The sequence below is a fragment of the Chrysochloris asiatica genome, unplaced genomic scaffold (genome assembly GCF_000296735.1).
Source record: "Chrysochloris asiatica unplaced genomic scaffold, ChrAsi1.0 scaffold00062, whole genome shotgun sequence".
Classification (NCBI taxonomy): Eukaryota; Metazoa; Chordata; class Mammalia; order Afrosoricida; family Chrysochloridae; genus Chrysochloris; species Chrysochloris asiatica.
The window spans coordinates 1,794,417-1,808,102 of NW_006408580.1; the positions used below are offsets into that span (position 1 = coordinate 1,794,417).

The 13,686-nt window shown below is 39.8% G+C and overlaps 1 protein-coding gene across 2 annotated transcripts in view; it reads left to right on the forward strand.

Annotated features, from left to right (window-relative positions):
- Nucleotides 1-13,686, forward strand: part of SLC9A7 (solute carrier family 9, subfamily A (NHE7, cation proton antiporter 7), member 7) — a 218,441-nt gene that overhangs the window by 123,145 nt on the left and 81,610 nt on the right. For both annotated transcript variants that reach the window (XM_006864239.1, XM_006864238.1), the window contains exons 4-5: nt 3,819-3,895; nt 6,280-6,392. In XM_006864239.1, coding sequence (XP_006864301.1) covers nt 3,819-3,895; nt 6,280-6,392 — 190 coding nt within the window. The remainder of the gene's footprint in view (nt 1-3,818; nt 3,896-6,279; nt 6,393-13,686) is intronic.

Here is a 13,686-nt window from a genome sequence, read left to right on the forward strand (position 1 = left end):
ATCAATGTAATGAAACAAGTTATATGAATTGTTGAATGTGAAACTGATGATGTGCCCTGTAAACTTTCACTCAATCCACAATAAAAACCTTAAATTAAACAAACAAACAAAAAAAACCAGCCGTAGAAAGGAACACCAAGCAAATGAATGTGTTGACTGTGTTACACTAAAAGTTTATTTATAGTCACTGAAAAAAAAAACAAACAATAAAGACTAGCAGAATTTGAAGAATATACTCTGCTAAAGGATAGGAAGACTTAACATTGTGAAAATGTCAACACTACCCAAAGTAATTAATAGACATAATACTATACCAATCCAGATTCAAATATCATTCTTTAAAGATGTGGAAAAACTATTCCCTAACTTTATATGGAAATGAAAGAGACCCCAGATATGCAAAGCATTATTAAAAAAGAAGAACAAAGTCGGAGTCTTTGTTCCTGATCTTTTGAGATCACTTCCTGATCTGAAAACCCACTACACAGCCACAGTAGTCAAAACTGCCTGATTAGTGAAACAAATTTGAGAACCCAGAAGTAAATCCATCTCCCTGCGGTAAGCTGATATTTGACAAAGGGCCCCAATGCATCAAATGGGGAAGGGATAGTGTTTTCAACAAATGATGCTGGCAAAATTTGAAATCCATTTGCAGAAAAATGAAACACCCATATCTCACACCATATACAAAAATGAACTTAACGTGGACTAAAGATCTAAATTTAATCCAGATCACCAATGAAAAAATAGGAACAAACACAGGAACTTTGGTACATGGCAAAAATACACTATCAAACATAACTAAAAACACAAAAACAGACGACAAAATAAATGACGGGGGCCTCCTAAAAATTAGATGTGTGCATCAAAGAATTTCACCAAAAGAATAAATAAAAGAGAACCCACAGACAGGAAAAAATGCTTGGCAATGACTTATCAGACAACGGAATACTCTCCAAAATTTATAGAACACTTCAATGCCTCGATAAGAAGACAACTAATTCAATTAAAAAATAGACAGAGGACATGAACAGACACTTCATCCAAGAAGACATTCATGTGACCAACAAATATATGAATAAATGCTCACAATCATTAGCCATTGATGCTTTTGTTGTGTTGTCAAGTGCCATCAAATCAATTCAGACTCATAGTGACCTTGTATAGGGTTTCTGAGGAGTGGTTGATGGGTTTGAATCACCTACCTTGTTATTCAAACCACCCTTGTGGTCCAGTGCTTTATCCTACAGCTAAAGAGATGCAAATCAAAACATGGAGATATCATCTTGCTCCAGCATTAATAGCAAAGTTCTAAAAAACAAAAAACAACAAATCTTGGTGAGGCTGTGGACAGACTGGGACCCGCCTGCACTGCTTGTGGGACTGTATAATGGTACAACCACTGTGGAAAATGGTATGGCACTTTCTCAAAAAGTTGGAAATAGAAATATTTTATGACCCAGCAATCCTTCTACTTGGTATATGTTCTCAAGAAATAAGAGCTGTGACAAAAATAGATATATGCATACCCATGTTCATTGCAGCACTATTCACAATAACAAACAAATGTCCATCTGTTTCCCTTCTTTCCCAGGTTCCAAAGATTAATCCTGGTTAATATCAGGATACACCTCTGATCCCATGAGTAGATAGTGAAAGCAGTCTGTTTTCTGATACTGAATTAAACAACGTCTAGTTTTCTCACACTTGATTCATTTCAAACTTATGTCTGTAAATGATCTAAGGCACCACAAGAACTGGAAATGACTAGTTGAATCACTTCTAAATCATTAGAGTAAAATGATTTGGGGGTAAATCTATGGAAATGATTGGTTATTTGCCGGGAGCCAGCCCCAGCAAACTTATTCCAGGGTTTCCCGAAGGTTGATGCATGCGTCGGCGGAAAGAATTACACATAGTCAATAAGTCATGATGAATTCAAAATCTTCTTATTACATGCTTTATTCTTCTCTCATTCTTTACTGTCCTGCTCATTCTTTGCTTTCCTGCTCATCTCTTCTTCTGCTCCTTTACTCCCCTCCCCTGCTCTTGCCTTCATTCCCCTCCTGCTTTTTTAATCTCCTTCCATTTCTTTACTTACTCTTCACTCTCCCCTTCACTCTTTACCTCCATTCTCCACTACATTGTCTACTCCATTCTACCACATTCTATTTTCCTCTACTTTTTCCTTCTCTCTCTCCTCTGCCCACCTCTACTTACTTATTCTATCTTACATGCTTTATGATCCTTCTTCTCCTTTCTTTTCCTCCTCTACTCCCCTCTACTTACTTTCTATATTACATGCTTTACTATCCTTCTTTCTATTCCTTCTTCACACTACTCCCTTCTTCTCCTTCTCTACATTACTCCCTTTATTCTATCTTACAACCCCCTTATATACCGTTACAAAAAACATTGCTTTCATAGTAATCAATGTCCTCAAAATACAATCTATTCTGGGGCACATTCTTCATGGTTTACGACCCTTAGATTTACAACAAAGATGAGAAGTTACAGCAAAGAGAGATTATCTCAAGGCATAGGAGACATTCTGGCGCCTTGAAACCTTTTAGTTAAACATTTGTTCCTACATAAATCTATTCTTTTCTCTGAGAAGCAAGTTAACCTTCACATATGTTTCTTAACCTTTGTCTGTTAAGTCTTGTTAATTTTAGTTGTTAGGTGCAATTAACTCTCCATTAACTTCTTCTATATATTATCTGTTTATAGCCTACAAAAACATCACTTATCAGAACATTTAAAAAACTGAGGCTATGAAAACAATTTCCTTATTTTACTGATCAGACTTCTTATTTATATAACTGTAGATTCTCATAGCCCTTATCTATAGTCTAATTGTTTTTAGGAATTCTTGTACCCATAGCCCTTATTGATGGCCTAGTTGCTTTTAGGGATTCTTTATTGTCTTAAACTAAGGCTACAAGGAAGAATGTTTATAATCACTAAGCCTAAGCTGAGAGTAATTCAATTGACAAATCCTATCTCCTAGCAGTCTTAAGAACATTGTTAATATAAGTATTAAAACTACCTATGATTACAAGTAGAATAAAATATAGCTAATATGTGGGTTCTAACTTTTAATAAAAATATACTAAAGTGTGAGAGAGTCAAAATCTAAAGTAAAGGGATACTAATAAAATCATGAATAAATCAGAGAATGATTCAACAAGAGAAAAATTAACTAGGGGCCTATGCATAGAATATTTCTTCCTTGTAGCTCTGCTATCCAAGGAAAATACTCCATTGTTGCTTTGCTAAAACAATGAATTCTTCATGCGCAGGTTTCCCTGTGTCTCATTTATTTATTTCAATTCCTCGATTAATATGTCTCAATTTCTTCATTTTAATTCCTTAATTAATATGGCCCCTGCCAGTTATTTATGAGACAGTCCTGGTGTAATGTTGCAGGATAAGCACTGGACTGCAAAGTCAGTTTGAACTGCAAGGTCAGCGGTTCAAACTCAGCAACTGTTCCTTGCAAACCCTATACAGGGTTGCTATGAGTCAGAACTGACTCGACGGCACTTAACAACAACACAGTCTTAATGTACTTTAATATAATCAGGGAAGTTTTCCTGAAAATTTACTAAGCCCTTGATCACTTGTTGAGTGATGGGCATGATATTTTTATACTATGATGTTTAAGGCATTAAACATAGCATTATTCAGGAATTACTTCAGTTATTGCTTTATGTAATGGAAGCAGTAAGTAAAGTTCCACGTTTTAGAGACTTTTAATATGTATCTTATGCCCATTGTAAAAAATCATAATTTCTTTCTTTTTTTGTTTAATTCAGAGACACTTTTTCAGAAATCTTGGGTCTATTCTGTCCTATGCCTTCTTGGGGACTGCTGTTTCCTGCTTCATTATTGGGTAAGTGACTCTGGCCCATAGAGTTCCCTATTTTGATGTTTGTGATCTCAAGCTGTACTGCCCAGTATGGAGCTACTAACCATATGTGGGGGAGCCCCAGTGGTGTAATGGGTTATGCAGTGGGGGAACCACCGTATCGTCGATGGTTCGAATCCCACCAACCACTCCACTGGAAAAAGCTGAGGCTTTCTGCTTCTGTAGAAATTTACAGCCTTGGAAACCCTATACAGGGTCACTGTGATTTGAATGGCACAAAACAACAACAACCATATGTGGCTATTTAAATAAAAATCAAGATGCACTAAAATGAAATAAAATTACACCCAGTACCCAGTTCTTGTTTTCAATATAGTTCTCCAATAAAAGGAACCAGAATCCATTACAGAAATGACTGATGAGCCTGGAGCATCTTATAGTTCCAGAACGTAAGGCAGTGTTCAAACAAGCAAAAGGATGGGGGCATGTCAAAGGGGGACAGAAGAGCCAACCTGAAAGGGCCCCTAATTGCCAAAGCTGCAATAATTTAAACAGCAACGTAAATAACGTTTTATTGGTTTGTGACCTAGAGTATAAAATGAGTATCCATGAGCCCATACTGATATAAATTATGATTGGATGAATACATAAATGGGGAAGATGTGACAAATCTTGTGTCCGAAGGACTTAAAATAATTTATGTAGATACAACTGCTTCCCCCAAGGAGTGACTCTTCGTTAGTAACCCGAGTGCTTAACCATTGCACACTCAGGGCGCTTTGGGAATTGAAATAGGAATGTTTAAGTGCTGCAACAGTGCCTAACACACAGTGTTGGTGGTGGTAGTTGTGTATCATTGAATTACTTCAACTCATAGTGACTCTGTAAAGGGTTTCTGAGGCTGCAGATCTTTATGGGAGCAGAAAACCTCATCTTTCTCCCTCAGTAGTACACAGTAGGCAAGCTTTAAGTTATAACTTTTTATTCTCAAAAAGATTAAATTTTGCAAAAAGTTCTTGAGCTCAGGATGCAAAGGGGAGTGATAACATTGTCTTTAACATCCAGAATCTTACTAGAAGCCTGGCTCTAGGCTACAATGATCCATTTCCATGCTTGTTTTTTACTGCCCTAACCCATGATGCTACCAGCTCCATCTCCCAACACACACACTTAGTACATGTACAGGGCATTTTAACACTCCCCACTGCTCCCAATTTATAAGCTGTCTTGTAGGCAGTGTGCTCAATCCATGCTGAAATATTTAACTTGGTGGTCTCTCCTGGACCACAACATAGAGAGAGCTGCTGGTGTAATGCTTAACCCAGTCAAAGAGTCTTAATGGCTACTAACGTTTTAATAGGATGTTCAGAGAGATTTGAAACTATTCTTAGCAGAGAGGCAGTAATAGGTCAATTACTTGGTTCTTTGTAACAGTTCAGTTTTTCCTTCTTTCCAGCTTCATCCAGTTCATTCATTTTCATGATTTTGCATGCAGTATCTTAGAATTCTGTGAGTTTTATGGCTATTTATGAAATATTATGCAGGGGTTTTTTTTCTTCTTCTTCTCCTTTTCCCCTCTTACTCAGTTTGGTGGTGGTGGTGGTGGTTATGTGCTGTGGAGTTGGTTCCGACTCATAGCAACCCTGTATAGGGTTTCTGTGGGTGTAAATCTCTATGGGAGCAGAAAGCCTTATCTTTCTCTCACAGAATGGCTGGTAATTTTGAACTGCTCACCTTGAGGTTAGCAGCCCGACTTGTAATCACTTTGCTACCAGAGCTCCTTCAGGATTAGTTGTTGTGAAGTGCCGTCGAGTCGGTTCCGACCCATAGCGACCTTGCATAGGGTTTCCAAGGTGGGCTTGAACCACCGACCTTGAAGTTCAAATGGTTTTGCAGTCTGGCGCATTAACCCACAGCACCACACCAGGACTTGGGTGCCTTAAATTTATCTCTTTTTAGATATAAAAGAGATTAACCAAGCAAGCAAAAGAATCAGAGATGGGAGAAGAGAGATGCCAAGCCATATGAAGACTGCTTAGGAGGAGAAGCTTAGAAGAGACAAGGATATTATTCCAGAGCCAACATAGAGAGAAAGCCTTCCCCTATAGTTCGTACCCTGAATTCAGACTTCTAGTCTCCTAAACTGTGAGAAAATAAATACCTGTTCATTAAGGTCATCCACTTGTAGTGTTTCTGTTACAGCAGCACAGGATAACTAAGACACCCTTATTTCTGGTACGTGCTCAATCACAGAAGCTGCCTGACGTTTTCGCAAATATCCCTGGAATACAGTATTCTAGTACCACTCTGATTGCCTATTTGTTGGGTTACTGGATTTTACTTTCTCGTCTGTCTGCGTTCTCTGGGGATGCCATTCTACTGATTCAGTGTACATTCCTTTCATGCAGAAATCTCATGTATGGTGTGGTGAAGCTCATGAAGATTGTGGGTCAGCTTTCGGATAAATTCTACTACACGGATTGTCTCTTTTTTGGAGCAATTATCTCTGCCACTGACCCAGGTATTTGCATATTTGGTTACAGCCGTGTGCCCTATAACATCTGTTCTGGCAACATCTGACCACGGGTCCCAACTCCTGTAAAGCCTGTTATATTTGAAATATGAACAATGGTTTGTAATAACCAAGGGTCCTACTTGATGATGTGCATCAAAATATTATTAGATGTATTATGTTAAAGTTGTTTCAGTGTGTCTGGAAGTGTTTCTTTAATGTTTTTTCAGGCACAGAAAGGTATCCTATATACTAAGATAAGCATTTGACTAACTGACATTAGATGCGAACTGTACCTAACTGTTCCAACTTAAGACAGATAGCTGAATCATCCTGGGACTGCCTCGATAGATGGGCTTCAAAGTGTTCATGAAAAGGCTCCATTATTTTTCGATTCCATTTTTCCACGAAGTTCTTGATGTCCCCTTTGTATATAAGCTGGTGTTTGCACAATATCCAAATGTTCTGTTCTACAGAACATATTGTGGATGTTAGTGATGCATGATTCCTTACATTTTAAAAAGTTAAGAACAATCATTAACTTTTGTGGGAGTCTGTAGTATTAACATGGAATGATGGAGAAAAGCAACTAGTAAGTGAGTCTTAACAAAATTAGTTGGCTTTTTTTTTCATGTTTTATTGTGAATGATGTGATATTTTACATGAGAGAACTTTAGTTTTACATTCATTCCACCGTATATCGTTTCATTGCCATGGTTCCAATCCCCTCCATGCATCATCAACCGACCAAAGGGTATACCCTATAAACCTGCCCCCTACACTTCCCCCCACCCCCATTCTTCAGCACACAGTCCCTCTCCCTCTCTGGATCCAAAGTCCCCAGCCGCTTCATCACTCCACGTCATAGTCTCTGCCTCTATCTCGGGCCTCGCTGCTTTTCTGGGTAGGGTCCCGCTCTCGGCTCTTCTCCGTTGATGGTCCTAGAGACCTCCGCTCCTAGACTGGAGAGCTAATCACTCCCTTCCGTGCTACAAAACATCTGCCTTTACATTTCCAACCCTCACAATCAGTCCTGATAACAATCATTCACTATTGTATCACAAGTGACCCTTCTGCATTTCATTTCATCAGCTCCGCCTAGACAGATTGGATAGTACTCACTGGAGATTCTGCCTTCCTCCATGCCCCCTAGCTCTAGGTTCCCTCTAAGAGGGAACCTAGTTGGCTCTTTTGGGAAGGGCATGGTTTCCTTGTAGTCTTTCATTACAGAATGTCTCTAATTTGGTAATTTCTATACTTACACTGTTTTCATTCTCAGTGTTGTGTTTTTGCCTTCTCTTAGGAAACACATAATTTTATTTCTTGTTGTTAAGTGCTGTCGAGTCAGTTCTGACCTATAGCAACCCTGTATAGGGTTTTCCAGGAGGGGCTGGTAAGCTTGAACCACCGACCTTGCAATTCAAACCGACTTTGCAGTCCAGCGCATTAACCCACAGCACCACACCAGGACTCCTAATTTTACTTAACTAGGAGGTCTGTTAGCTTAGTCGTTATGACTCAGGCTGTGAACCTCAAGGTCAGCAGTTCAAAACTACCAGCTGTTCTGTGGGAGAAAGATGAGGCTTTCTGTTCCCATAAAGATTTACAGCCTTGGAAACCCTGTACAGGGTCGCTATGAGTCGGAACCGACTCCACGGCACATAACCACCACCACTACCTCCGAGGAAGACCCCAGTGAGATGGATTGGCAATATGGCAGCATCAGTGGGCTCAAGCATGGCAACAATTGTGAGGTTGGCCCAGGACCAGGCAGTGTTTCATTCTGTTGTACATAGGGTCGTTATGAGTCGGTACTGACTTGATGGCACCTAACAATAACAACAACTACCTTTTCTTAGTGGAAACACATGTAGGCACCTTTAGTGACTGTAACTTAATTTGTAAACTCCGTTTGTACAGTGTTCCAACATAACTTTGCACTGATGATGTTTCCTACCCATGAATCTCTTACCCTGTATTTTTCCAGTGTATGTTGACCCAATACTTTTTGAAAATGGGATTATTACGTGCCTCTCTTTCCCTACAGCTCAAAAAGAAACAAGCCTGTCCAAATTGGAACATATAATCACATCAGTTTGTGTAAACAGTATTACAGCAATTCTCATGTCAACTATTGAGAGTACATTTTAGGGAAAGAATTTACGGAAAAAGGGCTGAGCCTGTCCTAACAGTGGAGGTGGAAATGTCTGCTCAATGTTTGTGATGTTCTATCGCATTCTGGACAGTCATGAGCTTCAAGATAACATTTTCCCACTTGACCATGCCTCTTGGGGATCGTATAGACTGGTGCTATCCAGCAGATCTTTCTGTGATGATGAAAGTGTTCAACAGTCTTCCTAGTCCATTATGGCCACACTTGGGCTACCAAAGAACTGAATTTAAATTTTTTTTGAAATTTTAAGTCATTTAAGTTAAAATAATTACATGTGGCTACTGTCTACTATAAGGAGTTCTGGTACGAATCGGGCTGAGAACCACAAGGTCAGTAGTCCGAAACTATCAGCTGTTCCGTGGGAGAAAGATGAGGCTTTCTGCTCCTGTAAAGATTTACAACCTCAGAAACCCTGTACAAGGTCGCTATGAGTCGGAACTGACTCCACGGCACATAACAACAACAACTGTCTACTATGCAGTCCTGGTGTGGCGCTGTCGGTTAATGTGCCAAATTGCAAAGCCATTTGAACTGCAAGGTTGGTGGTTCAAGCTCACCAGCTGCTCCTCGGAAACCCTATACAGGGTTGCTATGGGTCAGAACCGACTCGATGGCACGTCACTGGCTACTATATTAGACAGTTGCGCAATTCTGAAGACTCTTGTTCCAAAAACGTGGACTTCTCTTACCCCCACACTTTATTATAAGCACTCTATAAGTAGAGAGATATTGAAGGCTTGACTGGTTGAGACACCTTGGCTAGTGAAAAGAATCCTAGCCCTTCCAGTCATTGACTGGGTGGCTTAGGCACACTTTATCTCCTTCAGGTCAATTTCCTCATCTATAAAGTAGAAATAATGGTACCTGTTTCCTGAGGGAATTGTGACGATTACATGAAGCATTAAGCATTGGTGTTGATAAGTGCCGTTGAGTCAGTTCCGACTCATAGCGACCCTATACAGAGTTTCTGAGGAGTGGCTAGTGAGCTTGAACCACCATCCTTGTGGTTTAAACCGACCTTGCAGTCCAGTGCATTAGCCTGCAACGCAACACCAGGACTCCATTAAGCATTTGTTGTTGTTGTTAGGTGCCATTGAGTCAGTACCAACTCATAGCAACCCTGTGCACAACAGAATGAAACACTGCCTGATCCTGGGCCAACCTCACAATTGTTGCCACGCTTGAGCCCATTGATGTTGCCACTTTGCCAGTCCATCTCGCTGGGGGTCTTCCTCTTCTTCTCTGACCTTACCAAACATGATATCCTTCTCCAGTGACTGGTCCCTCGTAAAAACATGTCCGAAGTATGAGAGACGAAGTTTGGCCATCCTGGCCTCCAATGAGCACTCTGGCTGCGCTTCTTGCAACGCAGATCTGTTGGTTCATTTGGCAGCCCTTGACACTTTCAATGTTCTCCTCCAACATCATAACTCAAAAGCATCAATTCTTCTATTGTCTTCCTTATTCACTGCCCAGCTTTCACATGCATATGAGGTTATTGAAAATACCATGGCTTGGGTCAGGCGCACCTTAATCCTCAAGCTGACATCTTTGCTCTTCAACACTTGAAAAAGGTCTTGTGCAGCAGGTTTGTCTAATGCAATACATGGTTTGATTTTTTGACTGCTGCTTCCATGAGTGTTGATGGTTGATCCAAGAAGACTGAAGTCCTTGACAACTTCAATCTTTTCTCCATTGACAAGAATGTTGTTTATTAACAGATCCATTAAGCATAAGATCTGTTAATTATGCTGGTCTCTATCTACTGACTGAGGGAGAGATTTCTATGTTGCACCCAAGTGTTTTATTTTGCTTTTTTTAATTAACAAGTCATCACTTAATGCAAGCATGTTTCTAAAGAGCATGCAAACGTAGCTTTATTATTTAAATACTGTGGTATCCATGAAAAGTGTGTCTGTTGAAAAGTATTTTTCCCCCGTAAGTCTGAGAAAGATGTTTAGTCTCTCTGAAAATATATTACTAACTATACTTGTCTCTAACTTTCTTACCAACTTCCTACTAGTACCATTAACTAACAAAGGGAGGTTGATTTAATGCACCAATTACTGATATTGTTTCCTGAGTCATTAGTCTCGCTTCATTTAGTTGGACAGATGGAAAAACCACTGCTGTTGAGTTCATCCAGACTCATAGGACAGAGCAGAACTGCTCCTTAGAGTTTCTGAAACTGTAAATCTTTACAGGAGCAGACAGCCTCCTTTGTCTCCAGTGGAGCAGCTGAGTGGTTTGAACCATTGACCTTATGGTTAGGCGCCCAACACTTAACTCACAGCACCACCAGGATTCCTTTCATTGGATGTTGTTGTTAATTGCCACTGTGAGTCAGTCATAGTGACCCTGTATAAGGTTTTTGAGGAACGACTGGTGGTTGAACCACTGACCTTGTGGTTAGCAGTCCAGTGTTTACCCTACAGTAGCAGAGAGGCTTATGTTTCTAGAATATCTTTGTAATTGTTTACTTTCCTTTAACTTGTCTATGTTATGGTAGGAAATAATGGAAAATATTGCCTTTATATACCATCTTTATTTGGCCTGTGAAGATTGGCATAGTAATGGTTTTTACACAGATGAAAACTCTAGAAAATAGTTTAAATTTACTAAACATTGGGACATTAATGGCTTTTATAATGGAAATCTTTCTGAAATGTAGAATGTTTTTGTAAATTAAAAGTGGTTTTAGCAGCTTCCTAAAAATCTGTGTGAAATATTTGGTCGGTCATAAAAGAAATACAAACTTTGGTGCAAACTTACAGGGGACTACAAAACCAAACTGACTATCTGTGTCTGGTGCATCATACAAAAATTCTGAATTGAGGATGCAGAGTGGTACTGAATAATATGAAAGTACAAAGTCCTAGTCCCTTGTTACACTGTACTTGGCTCAAGTCACTGGTCTCTGGTCTTCCCACTAAAGGTAACACCATGTGTTTAGGGTGGCATAGGCTGCTCTGTGATTAGGAGCCATTTTTTGTAGACTATAACTTTGGAAGTTTCCAGAATTATGGAAAGAAAATACATTTTAACCCAGAGTGTCTTTCTTGGCAACTACCAGAGAAAATGAGTACAGTTCCTTTCTTTGAACCATTATGAAGTGAGTAGCCTTGAGTTGAGCAGGCTTGCTCATGGGTTTCAAAATCTGTGACCATTGCAAAGATAATTCTCTAAGTATATCACCCAGGCTGGTGTTCTTATACTGTCCTTTAAGACTCAGTTCAGATATGTCACCTGCCTAGTTATTTTTCCCATACTACTTCAGTTCCCATAACTCTTTGAGTCAAATCTATTTTGTGCATCATGATAATTGCTGCCACATTGTGAATGTTTGCAAGTGTTAAGTGCTATTTAGTACATGGATGGAGTGGTTGAAGTGGTCAAGAAAAGTTAGGTGAATGAACAAATTTCAGGTTCTTGATTTTTCCTTCTTTCTTCTTGTATCTACCACTCTTTGATTTTTTTTCTCCACTGATGTTCTTTTTTTTCAACTTCTTAAATTATTTCATTCTGATAATCTGTCTCTAGAGTGTGGGCTTCTTTGATTGTGTTTTCAAGTATCCAGTCAGGAAGCCTTAATTATTTCCTAGAGGTAAAAGGAAGATTTCTCATTATTAAAAAAATCTTCCAAATCCCTACAAAATATGAAAAATAAAGTGTGTTTTTCCTATTATAGCACTCCAACCTGGAGTTGTGACACTTAGTACTATATTCTCTTTAAGGGTAAAAGTCCCACTGCTTTTTACATACCTACACTAGTGGTCTTGGTGTGGCACTGTAGGATAAGCATTGGACTGTTAACAACAAGGTAGACGATTCAAACCCACCAGCCATTCCTTGGAAACCCTAATCTGGTTCATTATGAGTTGGAACTGACTCAGGGGCACTTAACAACAACAACAACAACAACTAGTGGTCCTCAACCAGTTGTGATTTTTTCAGTTCTTGTAGAGTTAGAAACAGCAGCTGTGATCCTATGCTCTCTGATTTCAAGGGTTCTGCTGTTGGGAGAGCAGTCTGTTTAATCCCACATTTAGAAGTCACTTAACTAGTTTGTCATGCCCTTCACTTCATCTTCTGATTGTCAGCACCCATGGTCTTCATCTTGGCCAGGCAAAGGATTGCTCAGGAGGGGCCTGGAAGAGTTCCTGTCCTGTTTTATAAGGCAGGGAGAATGAGAAGTTGAAATTCAGACCAGCCAGATTCAGACCTATGTGCTATGGATGTGGTAACTATTCACTGTGTATATTAGCTTTTTTTTTTTTTTTTAATGTTTTATTGTGAATTATTTGATAGTTTACATGGGAGAACATTAGTTTCACATTCATCCTATCGTATATCATTTCATTCCCATGGTTATACAATCTTCTCCATGCATCATCAACCAACACCCCCGGTTGTCAGCATACAGCCCCATCTCTCTCTCTGGGTCTAAAGTCCCTAGCCACTCCATCTCTCCATGTCATCATCTCTGCCTCCATCTCTGGCATCATTGCTTCTCTGGGTAGAGTTCCACTCTCCGCTCTTCTCCCTTGATGTTCCCAGGGACCTCCACTCCTAGACTGCAAAGTTAATCACTCCCCTCCTTGCTACATAATGTCTACCTTTACATTTCCAACTCACAATCAGTCCTAATAACAATTATTTACTGTTGTATCACAAGAGACGTATCAGCATTTCCTTTCATCAGCCCCACCTAGACAGATCGGATACTACTCAGTGGAGATCCTAACTTCCTCCACGCCCTCTGGATCTAGCTTCCCTCTTGAAAGCTTGTAAGCCAGCCAGTCACTTTTTGCCTTTGAAGCCCCCATTTTGGGTAGCCAATGTCCAAGTTGCCCATCCCTGTCTACTCTGTGTATGGAGTGGCTGGGAATGATCCTTGCTGTAAAGACTTGTTCCCCTTTTTGAGCTACTGCATCCATCGGTGTAGGTCAAGTTCATAAAATTGTATCTGGTCACTCTTTTTTTCCTCTTCTTCCTTCTTCTTGTTGAGCTCTGATCATCCAGTCCTTGAAGCCAGGATCAAGTAGGTATTATCTGTAAGTGTGGGTGTTCTTGTGCATATGCCCTCTCTTCTTATCTGCTGGACGCTTTACTCTCCACTCTAGTCCTCTG